The 27,398-nt window shown below is 43.1% G+C and overlaps 1 protein-coding gene across 2 annotated transcripts in view; it reads right to left on the reverse strand.

The window, feature by feature from the left end:
• Window positions 1-967: 967 nt before the first annotated feature.
• LOC135906028 (nascent polypeptide-associated complex subunit alpha, muscle-specific form-like) overlaps window positions 968-27,398 on the reverse strand; it is a 54,921-nt gene continuing 28,490 nt past the window's right edge. The window contains exons 8-12 of one of the 2 annotated variants that reach the window (XM_065437171.2): window positions 25,935-26,631; window positions 25,576-25,859; window positions 17,558-17,719; window positions 8,755-8,993; window positions 968-2,912 (exon numbers count right to left, since the gene is read on the reverse strand). In XM_065437171.2, coding sequence (XP_065293243.1) covers window positions 2,801-2,912; window positions 8,755-8,993; window positions 17,558-17,719; window positions 25,576-25,859; window positions 25,935-26,631 — 1,494 coding nt within the window. In that variant the 3' untranslated portion in view covers window positions 968-2,800. Of the gene's footprint in view, window positions 2,913-8,754; window positions 8,994-17,557; window positions 17,720-25,575; window positions 26,632-27,398 lie in introns of both variants that reach the window. The other variant, XM_065437170.2, reaches the window with a different exon arrangement.

Here is a 27,398-nt window from a genome sequence, read left to right on the forward strand (position 1 = left end):
GCAAGATCCGCAACACTGAGTTTATCTGTTATAAATTGTAAGTAAACAACATTTGCAGACAAACCTTGGCACATTGTATGAAAGCCTTTTTATTTGGGGGGGGGGGGGCACCCACAAAACCCACACTGAAGCAGAAACTATAAAAGAACTTATTGAAGTCACTCCTTCAAGGAGACACGCTTCTGCATGCTGAATAGACCTGATGGAAGCTGTGGCATATAACTATGACCCCATGATACCAAGAGTAGCGAAATAGAAATACACCCAAGAATGTGCTCTAAACAGTAGTACATTGCAGCATGTGCATCCAGTTTTTACAAACCTTGCACTACCTATGCTTTGCACCTTGCATTGCAAATACCCTTTGCAACTTGTGATAAGTGCAACCACTGCAAAAGATTGCAGGTGCACACCATCCTAATGATAGCAATTCTCTTGCTGCAGCCCATATTTTAGCACACAGTGTCACAGCAGCTACTGCAGCACTAGGCTGTAAACTACGGCAGCTCTAAATTCTGTGCACAACCTTGAATGCACTTCTGTTGCAGCTCTGTTACAACCAAATACACATTGCTAATGTTATGCCAGAAACCCTGCCACTTTCTCAGCTTATTGATGTGCCTCCCGACACAGTACTAACAAATTTAAAACAACACTGTTGTTCTTGATTGTTTACTTCATCCGTTATATTTGTTTGTTTGTGCCAATTTCTTTCTTGTGTATATATTATCGCCTCTGCACAATTTTGGCTGTTGGCTCCAAATTTGTAGGCAGTATTAAAGTTGAGATGCTCTTGCGTCTTCCCATCTGCTATTAGAGTCGTTTTTCTTTTACTCATTTACATACCTGAATTCTGCCTAAACTATGTCGGTCACATGGCAATTTGGCTAACATCACAGTTTGTGCAGGTGGTATAAGCTTGCTGCTCCAACTGCGCTGTTATACCTTCAAAAATGAGAGAACTAAATTTTTTTTCATAAAAACTTCCAAATTTATTTTTCATTACAAACAAAAACTGCTGAGAACAACAAATGGAATAGATATAAATAAATTTGATTGACATAAATGTATTTCACAACAGCCCCACTTGAGCACATAACCCAATCTTTGCTTCACAGGGTTCCAATGCTGACAATGAAGTTTTGATGGAGATACTTCACAAGCGCAGGTCTATTTATCTGACCCCAACAAAGCTAACCTCTTCCCTATTCAGAAATGCAACTTAACTAGAAGCTCATGCTTGACTTGATATAAATGACACCTGGTGCGAACGCGCCGAAGACGCTCAATGCGTTTCTTCTGGTGCATTGACAACACGCGTCATCGAAATCAAGTCAAGCATGGGCTTCAAATTAAGATGCATTTCTGAATACGGGGGTAAGAGGTGCCTTTGTTTTCAGATTTGCCATCTGCAGTTGCTTGATTGAAAATGAAGATGTTCATTATGCATGGCATGAGATGGCATGGCATGCCCTACAGACACGAGAACAAGGAGGCTAAGCATTGGCAGTTGTAGCCCTCATGGATGCAGCACACAACACAACATCATTTTTCTTTGGCAGAAAGTCAAAACACTAAGAAGTAAAGTTCAGCACACCATACAGATATGTTAAAGGGATGCCTCCTCAGGGAGAAGCTGACCAAAACAGGGGGTAAGTAGAGAGCAACCTATGTTTAAACTGATATTATTATCAGTTAGTATGGAATGCGACTTAATACTTCACATGTAACAAACCGACTTGAGAAAAAAAAAAGGAAGGGTAAAGGGGAGGAAAAGAGGAGGAGGGGGTAGGGAGGCTTTTATAATCCAAAAGATTAAGGCACCGCGAGGTGTATCACAGACAATCATGACATGCAATTTTGCCAAGTTTGGCAAATCACAAATTGGCCACATTATAAGACCAGCAGTGAACATGCTTTTAACGATACGACATCCTGAACCTTATGCACAGTATGTGTGATTTGAAGATGTATGCAGCTTGTACATCTTATTCCCTAACAAGGCTATATATGACTGTTTTGTTTACAGAGCTAATAGAGAGTGTGCCAACAGACTGCTTGAAAAATACAACCAAATTAAAGACTGGCTATTTCGTAACTAGCACGTCAACACTGTCAGCTGGCTGCTATTGGAAAGATACATGGTCTTCAACACTTTTAATGAAACTTCACTCCCTCACTGAAGCCTTCAGAAGATGCTGAAACATTGCTTTTCTGCAACAAACTTTTGTACACAACAGAGACAGAAAAAAAGAAAGGAAAAGTGGTCAAGCCAATAGTAATCTCAAGTAATTATGAAAAATTAAGATTACTTTAAATCCACAATCATAATTTGAAAACTATTTATGAATGGTAAGTATATGTAAGGTCCTCCTTATTCTAAACTGCACTACATAGCTCAAAGGGCATGCACACCTATAGTAACATTTTCGACAGTGTTCACTCCCAATGCTGACACGGCTATCACGTTCAAATAATTTCACATAATTAATTACCAAGAGGATGAATAACAGTGAACTTTAAATTATAGATATGAACACTTTCTTTTCTTCTGTAGGCAACCAGTAGAAGTTTTGTCAGGCTACACACGGTAGCTAGAGTATTTCGTATTAATAAAAAGGAGAGGGGGGAGGAGGGCACACTCAAAATGCACACAGAATACATGCTTGTGCCTTGAACACAGAACTGAGTAACATCAAGATAAAACTTGGGCACAGGCTCTTATTTATGACAGACTTCTGACACACTTTCCAAGGGGGGAGGTCAACATAAACATGACTAGTGCACAAATTTTCCCCATTCATTCTATGGCCTTTAGCCGTGCAACATCTTGCTCAACAAGCACAACATTGATGTTTACTGCTGTTGGACCATTTCTGTTCCACAGCACAACTTCCATGATGTCTTCATAACTAGAAGAAAAAAAAAAAATCAAATCAGTAAATAAAGCAGTTCAGTGTACAAAAAACGTCAAATAGCATTTGTATACAAAGAGCTAATACACTAACAGCTCTTACTGCTGCTACAACATTAACCTTTATAGAGAAGAGCTGCCTACAGGCAGTACAGTAGAAAAAAAAAGTTTTATTGGTGAGTTTCGGTATTGAGTAGGGTGTTTCTGGCTAAGTGTTTTCAGCCCACACTGAATGACAGGCAGCAAACATCATTTGTTGAATTAAAGCGGAGACACAGGAAGAGGAAGTTTGGCATGAGACTTGCTTTCTTTTAAAAGCAGAGTCAGAGGAAAGAGACCAATGCAAGATGCAGTGGCTGCAGTGCAGTGGCTGCAGTGGCATATCATACAGGTAATGTAAAGCGAATGCCATGTACACCTACGTTTCACATCCCACGAGAACTATCTACGAGTTTCAAATGAAGCCACAGGTGTCCAGTGTTTTTGAATTGGAGTTGCACTCTATTATTGAAAACGTTTCTGCAAAATGCTCTCTTTTCAATAAATATGATTATTCGCAGTGAATGTTTTGCACATTTAGGTCAATAATAAGCATTTCCTTTAGGCATTTATACGTATTATCCTTAACCCTACGGGTGTCCCATTTTTTTTATAGCATATTTAAGTGTTACAGAGCAAGTTATTTTAAAAAGTATAAGCAAAACATTTTTTTTAGAGAGCACCGTTTTTGGATGATTTATTGTAGTATACAAGAATAAACTTGCAAATTAATTTTGTATGAATGTAATACAATTTACAAAACTTATTTTTATGTTTAAACAGCTTTTACACAATTGGGGCCATATTATGGCAAATCTAATTCCATCTAATTTTCCACTTTTATCACGTGTTGCACACCGAGGGTTTGATCCCAGCAAGAACGGCAACACAGCGGCTTACGAGCCCCAATCAAACCAATGGTGAAGGCTCAGAAGAATGCAAAATGAAGTGCATCGTTGGAGAATACAGCCCCAGGACATGTGACCATAGCAAAAGCGAAGCATGCCATTTGAGTGCCTGTAGGCAATCTCAGTGGTAACATGTCCCGTCATAAAAACAAAGTGAGTGTGGAATTTGCCGTAATCAATTGTTAGATCGCTATGTGAGATTTTATCAGTTCATGTACGTCTCTCAGACAGAGATGCACGAGTGGCAGTATCAGCGATTTGCAAGCACCTGCCTGTAAGCAAAGTAATAACATGCCTACGGGAGGCCCATGTGGGCGAAAACCTCATGGTAGTGTTTTGTGTGATAAGAAACGAATAGAAATATTTTTACTGTCTGCACTAACTCAAGATGACATGCGCGAGAATGCTGCTAATAAAATGCACAAGCACGAATGTGACATTCAGCATTAAATTTGGTGACGTGGGAATACTCCCAAAATACTGTGGTGGGAGCAAATGGTCAGAGTGGGGCAAGGCTGCAGCACCTCTAGAGCGATGCTAGGCGCTGTGTTGTTCCATAGAAGGCACGTTCATTGTCAAATGTTCAGTCACAGCCGTACTTGTGGGGCCGTGACCACTTGCGAGTTGTCTCGGCTGCTATACATAAACGATGGTGACCCTCAAATAGTTAATATGCAGAGCCTGACCAGAACAAGGTCAATTATTGCCAATGAGTCCTAGCTATCCCAGCCAGTGTGTTTACTGTGCCTGTCAGTATTATGGACTTTTCAACCAGTGTCACAACACCAGAGACCTGCCATCTTCCCTACCATATGGCCACTAAGTGTTTTAGAGAACAAAAAGCACTCCTTACTGGTGGTTCAAATACAGTAGAACCTTGGTGATACATTCTCGTTATGTAAGCCTTCCTGGTGCCAACATTCGCAATCGAGAACAAAAGAAATCACCCCATAAAGTTACGCTAATTTTTTACCAGTTCATACTTTCCCGTAAAACATGATTTTTTAGCACCGATGTTCAGTATGGCAAGTTGTTTTTCCTACACTTTCAATTTCATTAATTTATCATTTCTTTAATTACATCCCATTCTAGATCAAAGAAGATAGAAGGGGAGCCGATAGACAGGTCTATTGATGAGTATGAGGATTCTAATACGCTGGTTCCTTCTTATTGAAGAGGCACACACCAGAGTTTAAAAGGAAGTTTTCCATGAGTCGACCTCTTGCATCGCATCGGGAGTCTCCCCACATCACGTTATGAACGTTAGGATCTCCCATGAGCATGTAAGGCTCGGGAAGCTGAACAATGAGGATATAAAAGACTTATTTTTTTCAGATGACGGTTCGAGGGTATATATAGGGTACATACAGTGACACACTTATTAAAAGGAATGGCCCAAACTGACACTGCCTCAAGGGGCGTCTGAAGAGCGACGTGCAGGCAAGCTAGCAAGCTACAGACTTGTCGGCTACTACTGCTACACCATCGGAGGCTTTAGCCTTGTCACAGTCTTGTCAGAAGATGGCGTAATTTCGCAGAAAATTTGTGTTCGTAGGTTTGAAATATGCCTCTTGAACACAAAGCAACTTTGGATTATGTTTGTGTAGTTCTCTACTATCATCAAGGTTATAAATGATTCCTCTAACATTCCACTGTAGTATTTGCGTCTCTGTTATGATAAAAGTGTTTTGTGCTGTGTAAGAGACGAAGATTAGCTTGCAGGTCTCTTCCAGGCACCGTGACGTGAGCTTTGTCTTTTTTGGAGCGATTGCGAGAATCTCGCCGCTACTTAGGTGCTGGTGGCGCCGCCTGGCTGGTGGTTGTGTCCATCACCTCTTGCGTGGCACAAAGAGTGCAATATTAACTTCCCTTTTTGAAGAGGTAATATGCACTCGTGCTACAGCATGGATACCAGGATGTGAGCTTTGTGGTTGTGTCAGTGACTAATGCCGTGGACTCCAAGACTGCATGATCTCGGAGGCCACACTGAGGAGTGGCACTGGGCTGCGAGTGGCTACAAGCAGATGATAGCAGCCCGAAAAGAGACTTCTTTTGAAACTTTGGCCAGTCCCCAGCAGCTACGTCATGTGACTGCAACATGCCCTTCTGTCACAGTGGAAGTTGCAGCCTGTTTGCAGACAGACCGGCACTGTATAAACAAAGAAGCCCATTGTTCTAAAAGACTTCTGGTTTCACCCTCTGGTACAGCCTGCTAAATTTAGTAGTCAATGAAGAGAATACAAGTTGCAATAGCCAGTAAACCTGCAAATACACAGGACCATCAAGCTGGCAACGGTTTCACTACAGTAGGTAGTTAGAACATACCATATTTACTGGCATAATGATCGCACTTTTTTGTCAGAAAAATTGACGCAAAATCAGGGGTGCGATCATTACGCAAGTTAAATTTTCTGCAAAGGAAAAAAAATTTTTTTTCCGTCCTGCGTTTGCTGCGGAACACAAAAACAAAAATGGCGGCCGGCGGAGCAAGCCGAACGCGCCGAACGCAATTTTTTTTTCTACTCGTTAGTACATTATGTGCATTGCAACAGTTTCTTCCATATCAGTAATGAATAATATCGTTAACATGGGAAAGTTTGCGGCAATAACGTAGCCATGTCCACTTTGAGGGGACAGAAACAGATGGGCGCACTTAGCTGCCAGTGACATAGAAACACATGGCTATCATGCTGCGGAAACTGCGGCACGTCTTCACTACCATCCTAATACGGCACGTTTTCACTACGGGTGGGTGAATATCTTAGCTGTGTTACAAGCGTTGGCGTGTGAATAGGGTACACTTTTAATGTATCAGTGTAAACGTGGCTACTATTGTTGCCGCTCGCGATTTGTTGCATGCCCACGAGTGCAGATGAGAATAACCGATAGGCGCCGTTTTTGTTGCTGTTGACCACAACCATTATAAAGCCTACACATAATAAAGGCAAGTTTGGTTGCAGCTTTTTTTTAGTCATGGAAGTGCGGAAAGTGATGATAGTAAAGAAATGAGGCTTAAGAATGTTTGGTGCGTGCAGACCGCTTGGTTTGTCTTGAGTCATTCGCGTAGCATTCGACAGATGGTAAGCGTGATCATTATTAGCTAGACTTGGCACACGACATATCGCTGCGGCAAGTTCGGGGTGCGATCATTACGCGAGTGCGATCATTATGCGAGTAAATACGGTAAATTGATAAATGAATTTACTCCAAAATGTGGAAGCGATGAACTATATACGAGCTCGATGCAGATCTGTTTCTTATACAGCGCAGTCCACTTATAACGATACCCAGAAGAATGGAAAATCCGATCATTATAACTGATTATCGCTATATCTGGACTGTCGATAAAAAAGAAAAAGAAAAAAAAAAACAGAAAGAAACTGCCGAAAATGCCTTTGTAGCTTTGAAACCAAATTTGCGACTTACAATAAAGAATTGACATTGTAGAAAGAAAGCTGTGAGAAATGAACAGTTTATTTATGCCCTAAACAGCGTGTCAAGCGTTAGGCGAGCTGAAGTAGTCAGAAATCTGCACTTGCTGTCATGGAAGTTTCAGGCTTACAACTGCGGTGCGTATCACATCCAGCGGCTGCGCGAACACTGGTGGCTATAATTTAGCGTACATGAAATCAATGACTAACTCTATTGACGACAGTGCACTTTGTATGAAGATTAGCATTGGTTTCAATCTCAATCTCGTAGCCTCTGTCGCACAATGCCGCCGTCTGTCGCAACAACGATTGCCCTGTCGGAGAATCTTCGCAGAACAAGGCAGCGCTATCTGCACTCGGAAACTCCTCCATCAAAGCACCATCTTATCGCCTGTAGCGACGTGCTCCCAGAGTTTGGCCATGTCAGCAGCTGCCACCCTGTTGGAACGTGTTGATTTCACACATGGGGTTTTGCCCAAGCGCACAAAGCCTGCCGTTTCTGTTCATCGGCATGGCCACTGGTCAGTCTAGCCATCATGATCGTGGCGCTCACAATTTTCAGAATTGTTGATATCATCGACTGTGCGAGCTGGCACTCTGAATCTTGTAAAATTTGCAGCTTCGTCTCAAGCGACACAGCTTTGTGCATTGTCGGGGCACCTACCGCTGCTTCCGAGGCACATTTCCGAGCGCAGGAGCAGTTCGCTTTTTGCTTTCTTTTTTCTCCCTCTGGACACTCGCCGGTGATGTGGTCGCGAAGCAGCTAGCACCATCTTGTGGCACACTGTGCAAACTTGCAATGCTCTCCGTGGCTTTCGCAAGTGGCGTGCTAGCGGGACACGCTGCGCGGTAATGACGGAAGGTACGAACTCGTGTAGGCAAACTTATTCGCCCCATCTCAGTTAAAAGAAACTTAGCAAAGGAAATTTCACGATTATTCTGCATGGAAAACACTGCCCAAAAGACAGCATTTTGATTGTTATATCCGATACGCAGTGAATAACATTGTAAAATATGTTTTTTTTTCTCATAACCCTAATGCGTTAGTTGATACTCTGAAATCAACTCATCGTAATAACCAATATATGTGGTATCGTTATGAGTGGACTACTGTATATGAATACATCAGCAAATGTGACTAAATGCAGTCAGCTGGGGGAAAAATACTTTTTTTCTTCCTTAGCAAACCTTGGTGGCAATAATTTATGACCAGAAGATTTTGAGGGTCACCAACACAGTGCAGTCACAGTGCAGATAACACGGTCTATAGCCTGCTTCAATGTAACGAGTTTACACTGTAGTCAAACCAGTTCTATGACGAACCAACTTTAAGCTGTGCATTGTGATCATGACGCATATAAAAACTGTAAGCACCATGAGCATGAAACACCATGTAACACTAGCTAAGCACAAGGAAGTTTCATAATAGTAGGCAATCAAAAACAGAGGGATAGTGTCCTACCCAGAGCGCCTGTGACCTTTCTTCTCAGCAACAAGAGAAACATCGAAGCCAGTCTCCTTGACAAAGACTCCAGTAGCAGAACGATCCCACTTGCTGCCCTTCTTGGGGCCCACGAATGCCAGAGACATGCGATGGGCACAGGCTGGAAGGCTTGTGAGCTCGGGAGGCAGTGGTCGCAGAGAGGAGCAAAGCACAGAGGTTCGGTTGCCATAGTCTAAATAGAGGACCCTGAAACGCCGCTGTATGAAGTGAAATGCATGAGCACAAGCCAGATGCACAATGCTTTTGAATTGACTCACACAAAGTGACTAATGCAGACCCATCAGCCCACGTTACCAAGAAAAATTAACACTTACATATGGCTGAAGTTGCACACCTCGTACCCTTAATAATTCTCACGTAATTTATGCCACTCATTTCCTGCTTTCCGTGTATTATCCCAATACAGTCAACTTATGTTAATTAAGAATCCTCAGGACTTCAAACTGTGTCTAAAACAATATATGGCCAATTATATAGGGTGTCTCCCGTAACTTAAGCCAAGCCTTAAAGATATACAAATGCCAAGTAGCTGGACAGAACCAAGGTAATGTTTGCCGTCACTTGGAGATACCACTCAGATTATCTTTTTCATTCCGTCTAATTACATAATTAGTTTTAATTAATCAACTTCTCAAATATTATGACTAGAAGAAAACTGTCAATGAGAAAATTGTAGAGCAGCATGAAAAACTCCCAATACAGCTTTCTCTTGCTCAATACATTCTACATAAAAGCTTTTCTAAGCATGAAAGCCCACGGATACATGCAAAACTGCCACGCAACTCGCCGCTCTTGAGGTACTTTGCATGCATTCGCAAGCTTCTAATGTGTCTGAAGCTAGTCATGCAAAATCTGGAGAAAGTAAATGTATCTCTGAAAGTGATAATCTGAGAATATGACACACCTTTTCAGTCCCCGTCAAGTCCAAATTGGCAGCTGGCATGCATAGTGTCTTTGCTTTAATATATCTTATTTAACAGCTCGTTCTCCTGATTTTAACAGGATGCTTACATAATATGTTTCCTCGGTAATACATATTTTTCTAGCAGCTTCATGGAAAACGTATTAAAAGGTTCCTACTGTATTTGTTGCACTTTCAAGAAGTTAAGGCTCCATAGTGTAATTAGTACTGGGTCGACAGTTATAAAATAAAGAAATAAGAATGAGACAAGTTTTCCGTCAGTACTCCTTTACATCATTGACAGCATGTGTCTTGTGACACTAAACTTCAAAGCAACTCTAGCCTTTGTCCTCTTGATGATTGAGAAATACATTCTTGAACATGGCTGGAACCAACTGAGAAGCATCTGTTTAAACACAGCAAAAAACTATCTTCATAAGTTTCAAACAGGACTCAGGCTTGTGGCGATTGAGGCAATTTCCCACGCAAGCTGTGCTTCTCCCTCCCGTGCTCAAGTCAGCACGCAATCAAGTGCCACCAGCACGCGCCCTGGTTGGCCTGCCAACCAGGGAGTGGCGGCACCCGGAAACCCGCTCCACCCGAGCTCTTTTCCGCTGAGCTCTTCACTGATGCGGCAAATTCTAACAGGCCTGCAATGAGGTGGTTAGATGGGACCTTTGCTTCCGCGAATTCTCGTTCTCACACTTGGTCGACTTCTACCCGGTTAGCCCAGGTGCAGCGGGTGCGCATACTCGAGCGGACTTGCGGTGAGCCTTTGCCCGTAAGCGCCGTGACAGTCGCACTGTGCTGCATCTTGGGTGAATAAACCCGTACTTGTTGGTGATCTGACTGTGAAGCCCTCTCTGCGTGTGTCAGAGAGTCGACAAACCCTGCCATAGCACCTTTGTGTGTTGCGGAGTGGAGGAGCATCGTGCCCTTTCCTGACCATCACTCATAGGGTGAGCCTTGTGCAAACCCATCTCCAAAGGCTCAGGGAAGGAGGGTGTTTGTTGACAGAAACAAGATAGCAGTAACTCCTCACCAGCAGCAGAGATAAATGATATAGTATTAGTATTTCAGATTCCAATTAAACCCATTGATGTATGGCTTTAATCATTCAAATACAGCATAATGATCTACACTATACATATATGACCAAACAAGTGGTTTCGATCAATTTCGCATATAAAAATAATGTCAGTAATTACACTGTAGTCGGATCTCTGCCTTGGAATTGCACGTTCTCGTCCAAAAGACTGGTTTTGTGGAACAGTTCAACAGGGTACAGATGCTGTTGGAACATTATCAGCTAAATATACTAAACCTACTAAACAAGATAAGCCTTTTAGATCAAGGTATGACAAAATTTTATCAAGTGAGGAGCAAACACAGTCAGTTATAAATAACAAACACTCACCAAAAGAACAAAAATATACTAACATTTCAAGACCCCTATTATAACCCATTTTTCACAATAAAGCAAAATAACAAGGTTTGTGCCTTATGTACATTATGTTGGTGCAATGACCTAGTCTACTAAAGCTTGGGCGAATCACCCCATGTGAAACGCAGCAGCACATACTGTACGAGTACCACAGACTGTATGGAATGTATGAAGATACTGTAGTATCAGGCGAGATAACAAGAAGCTATCTATGGTATTGATAAGCACTGCCTGACAGTTGATATGGTCTGTGGTAGTTTCATTTTCATCCAGGCAGCAAAACGTCACATGCTGCTTGGTCATATCATTTTGGTACTGTTTTAGAGACTGCTTCAAGTTGCCCAATTCACTATTGCAATTGCTGCAGCCTCAGAATGGTACCGTATAAATAGGCTACAGGTGTTTTCAATTTGAAATGGAGAAAAAGATGTGCATCGCTACTTTTTTTTTTTTCCAGAGTCGGTTTTAACCAAAAAGCGTCAGTGAAAGTGAATTTACAGGACAGTCAGTGGAGCACAGCTGCTAGCCTACACAAGGTCCGATGCAAGGAGCCTGGCGAGGTCAAGGATATGCGGCAGCCTACAACCCCCAAGCAATCTTATTTCTTTTTTTCATTTAATTTTCAACCATTCTGCCTGTTGCTGCGGCAAAAATGACGCACAGCGAGAAGTGAGGGGAAGAACTTGCCCACGTCCTTTCAGTCTTCCACTGTAGCCACTGTGGTGAATGAATCGGGCAATTTCACCGATGGTAATGCAGGGTCGTATTTGCGTATTCACAGTAAAGCTCTGTTTGGCTCTTTCCCCTACTTTGTGGGTGCTGGCTACTGCTTGCTGTTGTGTTGCTGAGTTGACAACAACTTGCCACTGACTGCTACCTTGGCAAAACGACAACTTGGGTAACTGGATATGTGCCAATTTTTGGCCAACCACCCAGAATTGGTCTGTGCCACTGTGACACAACGGGTACAGAAGCCTTAAATGTCAAATAAGCTTCGCGCCATTTAGATTTCACCATTGCATCGGATCTGCATGTCTGAGTGACACTTGAACGTCTGAATTGATGACGTCGCAAGGAGATGGTGCACGAACTTCCAGACAGTGTCACCGTCAACCCCTTTTCATACCTTCACTAGTTTACAAAATCTTAGTTCAGAGCAAGTCTGACCTCTATCCGATACTGTGGAAGTATACCTTGACAATAGTGCTCAACTTATATTTTCTTTCATGTCCATTTTATTTCAGTGAAACCTCGTTAAACCGTAGTTGGCCGGAGATTGGAAAATGTATGTACTAAACGGTAGTATTGCTTAACCGAAATAGCCTGGGATTACCCGTTTAACTGCCAAAAATGAAACTTGGAGATAGTGCGAAGAAAGCACAAAAACATGCAGTATTTATTCATTTCGCGTGACAATAATCTGTTATTTTCGTTTGATACCACGGCAGCCTAGCAGTGACGACAGCGGCCTCAAACTCCCTTAAGCCGCAAGCCAGCTTTTCCGTCAGCCCCGTTCTCAGCAAACACCCGTATGACGCTGGCGCAATGCACAGCTTCTCCCACTGTTCGCCCATGCTATCACTTTCCGTGTTGTCCTCATCACTGTTGTTAGGTGACACTTCGGTAATAATAGAGGAAATGATGGCCAAAAGTTGAACCTCGAAAAGTTGAACATCGTAGCCAACATCTTTTCACCATCCCAGCAGTACTGCCGAGCATTTTCTTCTTCGTATTCCTAATGCCACACAGCATAGTCAATGGTAGATCCTTCTCACGTGCCAGTGCCGACTTCGTGACAAGTTTGATAGCACGAATGATGTCCAATTTTTCTGTTATGCTGAGCACCCGGGTTTTGTTCGAGCTTCGGCATGACGCGAGTCCTAGCTTGCATGATGCCACAACTAGAGTGTACTAAAATACGGTTGAGTGGGACGAGTGGCTGGGGCGGCGCATGCTTTGCAGTGAGGCGAGCAACAATGAAAAATAGTGTGGCGGGGCTGTGATCGAAGTGGATTGGGCCACATCAAGGTCACGCTGTTGGAAACTGCTGGCGATACTTCTTCGAAGGGTCACTCATACAACATTGCGCACTGATATATGCGTTCAGAATTCAGAAAACAAATTATACATGTCTGCCCTATCCGGTACCCTGCGCTCAGAGTTACGGGAAGTATTCTTACGGAAAAACAAAAACAGTGCAACACTCCATTCATGTTTCCATCTTCCTTGTGTAACGGAATGTGGTGTAATTGGTACAGGTTCTTTGATTGCAGTTGGACCTCGGGCGTCGAAAACAGTTTTAGGTAGCCACTATGTATGCGAATGTTTGACCCGTAGGCCGTGTGGAATTTTTCGTCCAGTCCATGATTAAAAAAGGAAAGAAAAAAAATTAGTGGCTACATAGTGGATATGGCGTTATGCTGCTAAACTCGAGCTCACTTGTTCACACCAAATCGCGGAATTCGATGAGAATGAAATAGAAAAACACTAGTTTATTTCTTTGTAGGTGCATGTTAAAGAACCCCAGGTGGTGAGAACTGAATAGGGTGCCTCATAATCACATCACCAGATGTAACATGCCAGAAAAAAAAAGGAGGTAGTTCTGTCCTTTGCTTTTTTTCTAGGGGTGTAAACGAAAGAAATCAATCCCGAGTGATTTCTGAGAAAAACATGTTACGCTTACCTCGTATTTCATACCTAAATGTATATGCCATTCCCAACTGTATGTCCCCTCAACTAAGCACCTTCCTTAATATAAACGGCTGCTTTCAATTATCTGGTGCACTATCATAAGGACAATAATGAAGCAATTACACAAATGACATGCCTCACATACACGTAGAGATATTGGTATATGTGTTGTGTTCATTGAAGAAGTGTGGTACCACATTGGGTATCCAGTTCTAATCGGTTGCAAAAGTGGTAACACTGTAAAAAATAAAAAATAAATGTTTTTCTTGCCCGAATCAAGTTAGCAGATTTACAGGCCGCACCAAAACGGGTCGTTTATATTGATTGACAGCTAGGAGCTTGTTCAGTAGAACCAGTTAGCACCTGCGCTTTAATACTCTCAGGAACTGGTGCACCTCTGCCCAACAGCCACAACTCTCCAGCTGCCGAAACATTCGGAATAAGAGTCCTCACTTGCATCGGTCCCTCACCTCCGAGACTTCCGGTACTTCCCTCACCTCTGAAAAGTCTCGTTATGCATTAAATTCAAATGAAAATGGCTATTCGATAATTTTGAACAGTGAATTCTGAAGTCGAATACGATCTAAATAGCAAACACCATTGAATTAGACTATATGTTTTACTTCATTTTGTCTGCTGGCACATTGAAGGAGATCGCCAGACAAGCCATGGAGATTACATTGGTAAAGGATTCCCGGCATCCCCAATTCAGTCTGAGTACATAAGAAATATCTTTTCCCTAACGCTGTTGTTCATAGTAACGTTCAACAATTGCCGCGATAACTTTCCATGGGAAGTCAACTGGTTCACCAGGGGCTGGTGCAGGTTATAAAAGATTCACGCAATTTCTAAGACAAACTTATTCAAGTCAGGAGTTTTCAATTTTTCGATCAGTGCACTTAAAATATTTGATATCTTTTTCTCTTACATACCACATTTACTTGAATGTCACGCGCACCTTTGTTCCGATAAAACGGGTCCAAAAATTGCATGCATGTTAGAATCGAGTACGACCCTAAATCTGCGTTATCATATCGCCATCGGCATTCAAAAAATGGCCGCCTCGTACGCGCTTCTAGCATACCTCCATGTTGTACGTGTAACCAGGCGCTGGTGTAACCTAGTCTACCACCTGCCTTCCCGTTTTCTGCGTTTATTCAATCAGCATGGAAGCGCCGACTGCGAAGACACGCAGAGTCCACCATGATGCCGCATTTCAAAGGAAAGTTATCATGTGCAAGGAGACGGACAGAAATTGGGCCACATCACGGGCATTCGGAGTTTCCGAAACTTGCATGCGGAACTAGCGCAAACAGAAGGAGAATATTTTCGCCAGCAAAGCAGCAAGGAAGGGTTTCAGTGGACTGATGCAGGGCTGTTTCGCTGAAATAGAAGAGCTGCTCGCAGAATACGTGCAAGATTAGTGAATGGCACAGTGGCCTGTGACGACTGATCTGCTTAAAGTACAGGCGATGCAGTTATCCCTACAGAGAGGGCTAATGCGGAGTGACTTCAAAGTGAGCAGGTGCTGGCTATCAAATTTTATGAAAAGAAAAGACCGTTCTTTTCGAAGGTGGACAGGGATATGACAAAAATTGCCCGAAGGATATGAAGAGAAATTGTACAGTTTTGTGTGGTGCGTTTTGAAGTTGAGCCATTGAAATGGCTACCACTTCAGACAGATTGGAAATGCCAATCGGACGCCGCTTTACTTTGACATGCGTGCCACAACCGTTGAAAAGAAGGGGGCAAAGCAAGCGCACATTTTGTCTTTTGGCTACGAAAAAACTAGTAATCGCAATGCTTTGTTGCACTGCAGATGGGCACAAGCTGCCCCCGTATTTTATCTTCAGACGGAAGACGCTCCTAAAAGGAATCTTGTTTCCGAGTGGCGTGATTGTGTGCACAAATGAAAAAGGTTGGATGACCATGGACTTGGTCGCTGACTGGATTGATAACGTTTGGCGGAAGAGACCCAGCGGCAGTTTGGGTCTGTGTGGGATGCTTGTGCTTGATGCCTTCAGGTGCCACCTTGACCAGCGCATCAAGGACAAGCTGACTGCATGCAACACTGACCTTGTCGTGATACCCGACGGCATGACATTGCAGCTCTAGCTGCTCGATGTTTGTTTGAACAAGCTAGCGACAGATAGAATTCGGGCGCTCTACACCAAATAGCTTGTCAGTGGCTGCCACGAATTCATGCCCGCCAATAAAATGAAGCGTGACTCGCTGCAAGACTTTTCTGGATGGGTGAAAGATGCATGGTGCATGATCCTGTCTGCCATGGCTAACAAGGCCTTTAAAAAGTGTGGGATTTCGTATGCCCTGGACGGCACCGAGGATGAAATGCTTTGGTCTGATGATAGCGATAAGGAGTTGTCTGATAGTGACGACGAGTGATATCTATTGCCCCATGCGACTCGTACCGCAGCAGTGAAAATCTTGGAGGCAAGGTACGCCGCTTCCACTTGTGTTTTTATTCATCGCAACTGTCGTGTATTGGGAATAAATCTGTTTTTTTACAAATGAGAGAAAAATATTTCCATATGAAAGCATGAGGTCCGCAGTATTGTACTCGTCTTCTTTTTGTACATGGAAAACGGGTACGCATTACAATCAAGGGTGCATTAGAATCGAGTAAAAACGGTATATGTCGTGGTTATATCTCTACGTAGCCTTAGATTTACGTAGAAGTGCATCTCTTTGCGCCGCGAAGTTGGTAAACCTGGTTTATTTAACTATAATACTGTTTTTTCTGATCATTGTCCCTGATCAATATTACCAACAATAAGCGCTTGTAAAATGACACGTTGGCAATAAAATTTTCTTGCATAGCTTCATAATGCAGATAGGCGGCTTTTGTGGCAAAATTACGTCTTACTTTTAGAAAATCTTAAAAACAGCAGTTCACCTGGCTGAAGCTACAGCTGGTACCAGCTGACAAGAGTTGTGGGTGCACCAAAAAATTTTATTGCACAAACTTTCTGCGACAAAAACTAGGCGTCTGCTAGCGTCCATAGAACGAACGTGCACTCGCTGGCAGACGACGCATTTGTCGATGACAACAAAATTGAAGATGTTATGTTGTATAATCCATGCCTCAAATATGTGTACGTACCAAAAAAATGGCTATATAAATTTGCAGATGAAATCAAAGCACCTCTAGAAGAGTATATGCGCACAATCGGTCTTAGTGTCCACAGCGAAATTACATTGACTCTGACGGAAAGCACATCTTCACCACAATCCAGTTCACTCGCAGCGCCCTCGCACAATTTCTCCACACATGGCGCCTCAGCGGGAGAGCGCCGTTTGGCCCACTTGACCACTGTGTAGTAGTCTCTAGGCACAGCACAGGCCATCACTAGCCAGCCACAACACTCTCTGGCTCCACACTGAAATGATGTTGACGTTAATGGGGCTTCACCCTTCCAAGCGCCCTCTGCATTTATGCTTGGAGGCGGTTCTGATCTCTGAGGCTTGTTCTTCTGCCTGGCCGACCTACTGCCGTGATTGCACTACGAAAAGTGCAAACACCATGTGTTAACCGATACATACCCAAAAATCTGGTATGGTTTGTGCGGATACAAAATGCATTATGTTCAATGGCAGCTTAGTCAGGGATTTGACTTTACTACTTTTACAATGAAACTACAGTTTCCGTGGGTATGGTTTAACGAGGTTTTATTGTACATCAAGCCATGCACATTAGCCATACTCACGCAAGTGAGTCCTGGAAGAACATCGAGCACCCGAGCTCGATACCAGTTTTTGTCACCCTCAAAGCGGCATATCCAGAAGGAGCCCTTGTTCACCATTTCTTCCGTTGGTGCCTCACTCTGGGCACCGCATTTGTTCAGCTCTTGCTGAAGCTCTTCTAGCACCTGCATTTCAAGGGCGAAAACAAAAGTTTTTTATCCCCAGAGAGGCTACTTGATTTTTCATGCATACTTGGCTCAAACAAAGTGTGAATAGATCCCACCAAGACTAGCTTACCAGTGACAAGTATAGGCTGATAAAGTTTTACCGGAGCAAACTATTTCACTATAACAAACAAATTTCACAATAGCACAATGAGTTATAATGAAGGAGGAGGAAAACAAGATTACTTTGCATTTCAAATATAGCATGGTGCATATGTTTAAAATAAATAATAATTCTGCAAATATTCAGAGAATTAGGCTAGGCAGGATAGAAACATTTTTGCAACTGCAAGCCATAATTAAAATCGTGTAAGGGCTGAATAAAGTCAAACGTGAATGGCATGTACTGAACACAATGAATAAATACTGACACTTACTATATTCACCTTAGCAAGCATGTTACTGTGGTTGTAGTTCACACGTAACGTTATGCACTATTCCAAGGTTAATATTGTTACGTGTGGAAAGACCCAGACGAAAGAAGCTATTTACAGGCTATTTACACTGGAGCCATGCAGCCAGGCTGACACTCGCTAGCGCCAAGGGCCCCGACCAACTTCATCGTTCTCGCGGCAGCTCGTCTCTTGAGCATCGCTCTATGATATCGTAATAATATAAACCGCAAATTTTAAAACAACTTATTTTTAATCGCACTGAACAATCTATGCTCTTGTATACAAACTTCACTCGAATATGCATATCTATTGACTTTTCTGCAGACTGCCATATTTTCTTGAATTTAGTCATCATCTGAATTTTAGCATGTAGCTTTACTCAAGATGGCATAGTGCCACCCTCAATATTTGAAGTTATCCTTTGTATTGTAGTCATCCACATTTAAGTTGATTTGATCTCATGAAATAGCTATCTTTTAAAAACTGCAGCATTGCATACTAACTGGAAGGAGCTCAAGTGGTGGCACAGAGAATGCCACATGATGCGATATTACGCAATAGTATCACCGACTACAATGGGAATATATGTGGTGACAGCAAGCAGTATTAGTTGAACACTTCTAAAACAAATCCCTGTAAAAAGAAATAACTTGCATAATGAAGCATTTATTATACCCTGGCTGAATTTCTGTCTTTCGTATGTGTTATGATGCTTCTACAATGAATTTTCCTGTACAATGAAGGAATTTGGCATTCATGACGGGTGATCTGTTGCTTTACAACACACACACTATACTGGCACTGTAAATGTTCTCAATACCTGCCGTTGCAAGCTGTGGTTCCATATAGGGAGTACTAGTTGATAGCACAACAAAGACTGTGCAGGTGGGTCCGAACTCCACAATAGCTATGGTAGCACTTTACCACCCACAAAGGAATTCGGGTGGGCTTAATACCTAAACACTTTGATGAACTGCATTTTGACAGCAATAGCATGCCATGTAGCTTGATTCTACGCAGTTACCTCCGAGTGGCTTATCTTGCACCAAGTATCTCTTGAATTTATGCTACATAAGTGTTTTTTTACGGAACATGCATAGACTTTAGGAGCAGTCTGGTGTGCAATTTTCACAGTGAAGTGACCTGTATCGTGAATGATTCTTAGATGGCTGCCAAATCTTCAACCATGCTAGGAGGCCTCAAGTGCTTGGATGCACAACAAACCACGAATCCTGTGCCATCTTTTAATATGACGAATTCAAAATGCATGCCGAATGCAGCACGGCTTTCCGACGTAGGTTGTGTTGACAAGGTGTCCTCTACGTATCAAGAAAATCTGAGGCAGTGGTCACATGGTATCACAAACCCTTGATGCACACATCAATCAGTCCAGTGCCATGGTCACAAGCCGCACACTGACCGTTAGCCAAAAGTTCAAATCAAGTGCAAATGGTGCAAACATGCAATCCTATTTACCACATTGTACTTAATAATGTTAAAGCCGAATACCTGTTCTGTAGCTTGATCTGGAATAGAGGAATTCCAGATCAAGCTACAGAACAGGTATTCGGCTTTAACTCAGGAAGAGGACCTTAGTGTTGAAGCAATGAACTACAATCTTATGGGCATTGTTAAGGAGTGTGCAATAGAAGTCGGTGGTAACTCCGCTAGACAGGATACCAGTAAGCTATCGCAGGAGACGAAAGATCTGATCAAGAAACGCCAATGCATGAAAGCATCTAACCCTACAGCTAGAATAGAACTGGCAGAACTTTCGAAGTTAACCAACAAGAGTAAGACAGCTGACATAAGGAGGTATAATATGGATAGAATTGAACATGCTCTCAGGAATGGAGGTAGCCTAAAAATAGTGAAGAAGAAACTAGGAATTGGCAAGAATCAGATGTATGCGTTAAGAGACAAAGCCGGCAATATCATTAATAATATGGATGAGATAGTTCAAGTGGCTGAGGAGTTCTATAGAGATTTATACAGTACCAGTGGCACCCACGACGACAATGGAAGAGAAAATAGTCTAGAGGAATTCGAAATCCCACAGGTAACGCCGGAAGAAGTAAAGAAAGCCTTGGGAGATATGCAAAGGGGGAAGGCAGCTGGGGAGGATCAGGTAACAGCAGATTTGTTGAAGGATGGTGGGCAAATTGTTCTAGAGAAACTGGCCACCCTGTATACGCAATGCCTCATAAAGTCGAGCGTACCGGAATCTTGGAAAAACGCTAACATAATCCTAATCCATAAGAAAGGGGACGCCAAAGACTTGAAAAATTATAGACCGATCAGCTTACTGTCCGTTGCCTACAAACTATTTACTAAGGTAATTGCAAATAGAATCAGGAACACCTTAGACTTCTGTCAAGCAAAGGACCAGGCAGGATTCCGTAAAGGCTACTCAACAATAGATCATATTCACACTATCAATCAGGTGATAGAGAAATGTGCGGAATATAACCAACCCTTATATATAGCTTTCATTGATTACGAGAAAGCATTTGATTCTGTCGAAACCTCAGCAGTCATGGAGGCATTACAGAATCAGGGTGTAGACGAGCCGTATGTAAAAATACTGAAAGATATCTATAGCGACTCCACAGCCATCGTAGTCCTCCATAAAGAAAGCAACAAAATCTCATTAAAGAAAGGCGTCAGGCAGGGAGATACGATCTCTCGAATGCTATTCACAGCGTGTTTACAGGAGGTATTCAGAGACCTGGATTAAGAAGAAATGGGGATAAAAGTTAATGGAGAATACCTTAGTAACTTGCGATTCGCTGATGATATTGCCTTGCTTAGTAACTCAGGGGACCAACTGCAATGCATGCTCACTGACCTGGAGAGGCAAAGCAGAAGAGTGGGTCTAAAAATTAATCTACAGAAAACTAAAGTAATGTTTAACAGTCTCGGAAGAGAACAGCAATTTACAATAGGCAGCGAAGCACTGGAAGTCATAAGGGAATACATCTACTTAGGGCAGGTAGTCACTGCAGATCCGGATCATGAGACGGAAATAATCAGAAGAATAAGAATGGGCTGGGGTGCGTTTGGCCGGCATTCTCAGATCATGAACAGCAGGTTGCCATTATCGCTCAAGAGAAAAGTGTATAATAGCTGTGTCTTACCAGTACTCACCTACGGGGCAGAAACCTGGAGGCTTACGAAAAGGGTTCTACTCAAATTGAGGACAACACAACGAGCTATGGAAAGAAGAATGATAGGTGTAACGTTAAGGGATAAGAAAAGAGCAGATTGGGTGAGGAAACAAACGCGAGTTAACGACATCTTAGTTGAAATCAAGAAAACAAAAGGGCATGGGCAGGACATGTAATGAGGAGGGAAGATCACCGATGGTCAATAAGGGTTACGGACTGGATTCCAAGAGAAGGGAAGCGCAGCAGGCGGCGGCAAAACGTCAGGTGGGCGGACGAGATTAAGAAGTTTGCAGGGACGGCATGGCCACAATTAGTACATGACCGGGGTTGTTGGAGAAATATGGGAGAGGCCTTTGCCCTGCAGTGGGCGTAACCAGGCTGATGATGATGACTTAATAATGATGATGCAACCATTACTAATGTGACTACCATGTGGAGAACCCTGTCTCCAATGGGTGGAAACAATAACAGATCTTGGCATTCTGCCAAATGTTGCCTTCCCCTAAATAAATGCTTTAATGGTACGATTTGGCAAACAGCAACCAAAGAAACCTACATGAGCCTTCCGACTCAAGTTTGCTCAATATGGCACGGTGCCTCTACGAGGCACACTTGATGAGCTGAAACAAGTTAGGATAGAACCTGGCCCTTACGCAGTCAAAACTTGTCTCACAAATTACAGGTCACTCATTGTGAAGGCCTCCTGTGAAAGCACGGATGCTGCAACTAAAGCTAGCAGAAGATAGACAAGGTGCCGCATAGACAAAGCCATGAGTCATGAGAAGATGAGCTACGTATATAAGGGATTTTAGCTTTGATGAATGTTTTTGTTTGCACTGCAGGAGTTTCAAATCATTTTGCTGCAAAAGCGCTTTTTTTCTTGAGACCTCTCACAGACCGACTTTCTTTGCAGAGAAGAAAAGGAATTTACGTCATCGCCTGATATGCGGAACCTGACCTTCTCAAGCCTGCCCAATTTAGGTCGAGCACGCAGACGTTTCCAAGCTGTTTGCCCTCGTCACAAAAAGTGCAGGAAGTGAATGGTGCTGTAGACATTCACTGTGCTTTATCTCGACTTGGTAGCAAACTTCACGCATTATCTCACAGTGTTCTTGAGACTTTTTTCAATATCAAGGAATGAAGGCCTAGCTTATGATCCCACACAGGCAGCTTGCGATGTCACTGCAACAAAACAGTGATGCGATCTGGTGAAATCTATCACTGCCATGGCAAAACACGGTGAAAGACACTGCATGTTAATCAATGGCGCCACCGTATCGTTGCTAAGAAATTGGCATCTTTTGAGCCGTATCACTGCTGACGACACACACTTGCATTTGCCTTGAATTGGTTTGCTTCAAGCCACAGATGGCAGCATACATGCTCCCTTAACTTATGCATCAACACTCGAACTTACTGAATCATTTTTATTGCAGAAACAGTTTTAACCATTAACGGCTTCGTGTTGTAGAAAATTCTGTGTCGGTGGAGTTGCTTGTGAGCAAAAATTTCCACATATATTTAGGTATGCGTATATGCCACGTCTTACTATATGACATGCGGTATATGCAGGTTATATTGTCACATCATTTTATCACTAATGTTGCTCATACCTTGTCTTACATTCTTGACAAAGTTATTTCTAGGAATAGTAAGCTGTTGGGCTAGTTGGTTTGCTACGATTTTTGCAAAGGGGAGCGCAAAAAATTTGTGGAAAAAGGAGACGTAGACAGGAAAGACACTCACTTGTAACTGAGTATATTTCCAGAGCCAAAACTCCAGGAATGTTATTGTGCATGGGCTACCATCGAGAATTGTGAAAAAAGTTTAAAATATATATATATATATATATCGCTTAATAAAGGGGCATGCATCATTACAATAACGACAGTTAGTGTAGGTGCTAGCAACAGCAACATGTGGAAGTGGCCTGACAGAAATTGTCCGAAAAAAACACCTTTAAGGGGAGGGGGACAGAGGAGGGGGCATAGAAACTTCAGCCAAGGACGAGGAATGTAAATTTCTCATCCATTAGATGTACTGAATGAATGCTGCCTAAATATCCCCCCTGCAACAAATATATGCCATCAAATGCATCATTCCTCTGATAAGCATTTTTTTTTTTTTTTACTATTTCTCCTGTATTCAAGCAACTCACATTAGCCTTTTCCCAGTTTTTGTACCTGGACCTTCTCTGCTAAGGGCACTTGATCTCACGCAACTGAGTTATGGGTCCAGTTTGTAACTGAATGCCAACTACCTTTCTGAGATGCACCTGTCGTTGTGCAAGACCTTTATGGCATCTGAAGTGCGAGTTGCTGCGGTCGGTGGTTGTGCTGCGTCATGTTTCTCCACAGCCTGGCCTGATGGTTCCCGGCTGCGTTTCTTGCTGAAATCCACTGTGCGTCTCTTGTTGAAATGTGCCAATGTGTACTCTTCTTCCATGGACAGTACAAATTTCAATTCCATATAACTACAAACCTATTTGTGACTACTTTGTTCCTATGGCACTCAGCGGCCATCAATTCAGCAGTAACCTAGTTTGGTTCAGAAATCAAATAGTAAACCTAAAATTTTGTACACCAGCAAGCATAACTCATTTTCCAATTAGGATTCTTAGGGAAACGTTCCACACTTATTTCACACATATTTGGGTGCGCCATGGACCACTACAAATAAACTTGTATAACTACTTCAGATATAGATCCCCATTATAGCAAAGAAATCCTACAGTAAGAGCACATTTCCTAAAATTATTTCATCATTACTCAAGAACCTTCTGGCCTCTTCCATTTTGGTTTAATACACAGATCAAAGCCTCACCTGTGACTATTAAAGTTAGAAGTGCTGGCATGAGAGATGAATTTGTTAACAATTCTATAAATGAAAAAAATATTTTTCACACCCCAAAACAATTGTGAAGTAGAAATATTTGTTCTATAAGGTAGACTATAATTTGTATTCTTCCTTTTCTGCTAAAAATGATTTTTTTTTAACTTGGCCTCATACTTAGGTGCCTTAAACCACCCCTTCAGCTTGGAGAGCGACACAGTCCATGGGGAAAGGATGAAGCTGCAAACAAGTGGCAGGTAAGAATACCTTCCTTTCTTTGCAAACAGACGGCTCCTCCTCACCATTTTTTAAACTGCTGGCTGGTTGCCAGCTCAAGCCAGGTGGTGGCAGCCCATAAGCATTAGTAATTGAGCAATCATTTTTGACCACAAATTACTTGCAAGCAGAAGCTCACGCACATACATACCCTACTAGATCTGCCAAAGATACTTGACAAACGAGAAAAGGATAGTTGTTAGCCTATGTCAAGTTTCTTGTCACTAGTCCCTTGTCGCCCTTGGGGAACTCTGTCAGAGGCCCACCTCAAAAAGCTGCCATCAGCTTGCCGCAAAAATAAAGAAAGAAACGGAGTGTGATAGGCTGGGCATTGTTAATGGCACCCCACCACTGAGAACAGATGAGTTGAAAGGGATAGACGAATATATTTAACTCCTAATTTCTATATTCGTATTATGTCTATTTAAAAAAGTCCATCACTATTCGATTTCTTGAAAGACATCAGCCATTTCTCATCTTTCAGAAGAATCTTTAGGGCTCTTTTTAGTTCGCTTCAACATACATGTTTTCTACCAACCCGAATTTCTTTTGCACACTAAAGCGAAAAAAAAAAAATTAAATTATGGGGTTTAACGTGCCAAAACCACTTTCTGATTATGAGGCACGCCGTAGTGGAGGACTCCGGAAATTTCGACCACCTGGGGTTTTTTAACGTGCACCTAAATCTAAGTACATGGGTGTTTTCGCATTTTGCCCCCATCGAAATGCAGCCGCCGCACACTAAAGTGACTTGGAGGTTGTTAATCAAGTGTGCACATCATAATCAGCTGCACTGTATAATTATAAAATTTATTTGCAAATCAAGTTCTTGCTTAGCAGATGCACTAGAATGGCCTAGAGGAAACCTACATAACAGACGTCAAGCATCCTTATTCGGTGGCACCACCGCATCCCAACTAAGCCATGATGTGTAGTAGGTCCACAGTCAATGGCATTGTTTTGCTGTCAATATTGAATACCTTGGCCTTAAGAAGTGCAACCAAGACTAGCGAAGCCCTACACTACAAATCTGGAACCAGAAAAATATTCTTATAATAAGACTGAACATGCCCTTTTATTGCTAAAGCATCACATGCCCATAATGTCATGCATAGTGTCATGCAGTAAAAGAAAGTGAGCTTCTGACCTTGGCTGTAGTGTTTGCTTTTTCCACTATCTGGCCATAGAAGTCCGATGGGTTGAACACCACTGAGATGCATACGCAAAAAGTGTCGCCTTCAGGAAGGACAGCTGGAGGTACCGTAACTGATGGCAGAGCTGGTGGCAGAGCTGGTGGAGCCGTCCCAGCTTGTCTCAGATTGTCTGGAGGCAATGTAGCTGGATGCATGCCATGTGATTCCATGCCACCAGGAAGTGCAGTTGCAGGAGCCATGGCAGCAGGAGCCATTGCTGTGGGGGCCATCGAAGTGGCTGCAGGTGTCATGGCATTGGGTGTTATTGTGGCAGGAGGCACAGTGGCAACAGGCTTGCGAGGTGGAACCATACCAGCGGGAGCTGGCGCTGCACTAGTGGGGCGTAGAGCTTTCACAGTGGGGGCGGGAGCAGTGCCGGTGGAATATTGAGCCAGGCCAGCAGGTGGGGGAGCCGTGCCGGCAGGAGGTGGAGCCATGCCAGTGGGTAGGGGAACCATGCCAGCAGGAGGTGGAGTCATGCCAGTAGGTGGGGTAGCCTTGCTGGTGGGAGGGGTAGCCATGTCCGCAGAAAGCGGGGAAGCCATGCCAGCGGGAGGTGGAGACATGCCCGCGGGTGGTGGTGCCATGCCAGCAGAAGGTTGGGGAGCCATGTCAGCGGGAGGTGGAGACATGCCCGCAGATGGTGGAGCCATGCCATCGGAAGGTGTACCAGCCAGAGGCATTCCGCGATGTGGCACGGAAACTGGAGCTATGCTGGTAGGAGGTGTATGACATGGCAATGTGCTGGCTGAAGCTATGCTAACAGCAGGCATGCCAGCCGGGAACATGCCAGGAGGGGGCACAGATGTTGAAAGTGCAGGCCCAGTATGCATGCCCGACAGAGGCATGTAAACCGAAGTAGTGGTAGCAGCGGGGGTGCCAACCAAAGACATGGCAGTTGAAGATGTCACAGCTGCAGCGGTTGTGACTGGAGATGAGGTGGCTTGTGACATAGTGACTACAGGATGAGTCTCGTGCCGCTTGGTGGTAAAGTTCATGCCTTGCTGGTTCTGAAATCCAGAAATGCAACTTTCACCAACAAAGCCCAATAGGCAACAATATCCAGAAGAAACATAACCATGCACAACGTGTAGAGAGACTTAGAAACTATTCATATGGTGCCCATGCTGCCGTCCGATTTTCCGGACCTCACGGGGACCGAAAAAGAATCCGAAAAATTGAATAGTCAGAAATACTTGTTCATCCCAAAACAACAAAATTTATTAGACTTAGAGTGGCTTTAAAAAAATCTCTAATAGTGCGCTTGGAGGCAATCAGATCAGCTTAGATTTGCACAAGAGTGACGTTGTCTCCGCATACAGAAGACAAGAGCGTCACCGCATTTGTGACCTCTGTTGGCGGAGATCGCCATGAAGATCAAAGAAACGAGCCACGTTACATTGCATCACTTGGCTCTTGTGAAAGCACTAGACTGATCGCACAAATGTGAAGCTGCACAAACATGCATAAAAATGCGACAATGTCTCCGAGACATACCTGCTCTGTGGACATTATAGGCGTTCTGTGGACACACCATGCACAAAATAGCAACAAAACCTTAAAAAGAGAGAGAGAGAGAAAGCTCATCGTGCATTAACTGATTAGGATAATGCTGACCAGAGAATGAAATAAAGAAAAAGTGCCATCCTCCGGAGCGCTTTGTTAGCTAAGAAAGAGCGGGCATGGCCTCTGAGACCAGAAGATGGCGCGTGCTTTCTATTGATAGCATGAGCCATAGAGAAACTATATATCGCGTGAGCCTCCGAATCTTGGAGGC

Source organism: Dermacentor albipictus, chromosome 1 (genome assembly GCF_038994185.2).
Source record: "Dermacentor albipictus isolate Rhodes 1998 colony chromosome 1, USDA_Dalb.pri_finalv2, whole genome shotgun sequence".
In the NCBI taxonomy this organism is placed as follows: Eukaryota; Metazoa; Arthropoda; class Arachnida; order Ixodida; family Ixodidae; genus Dermacentor; species Dermacentor albipictus.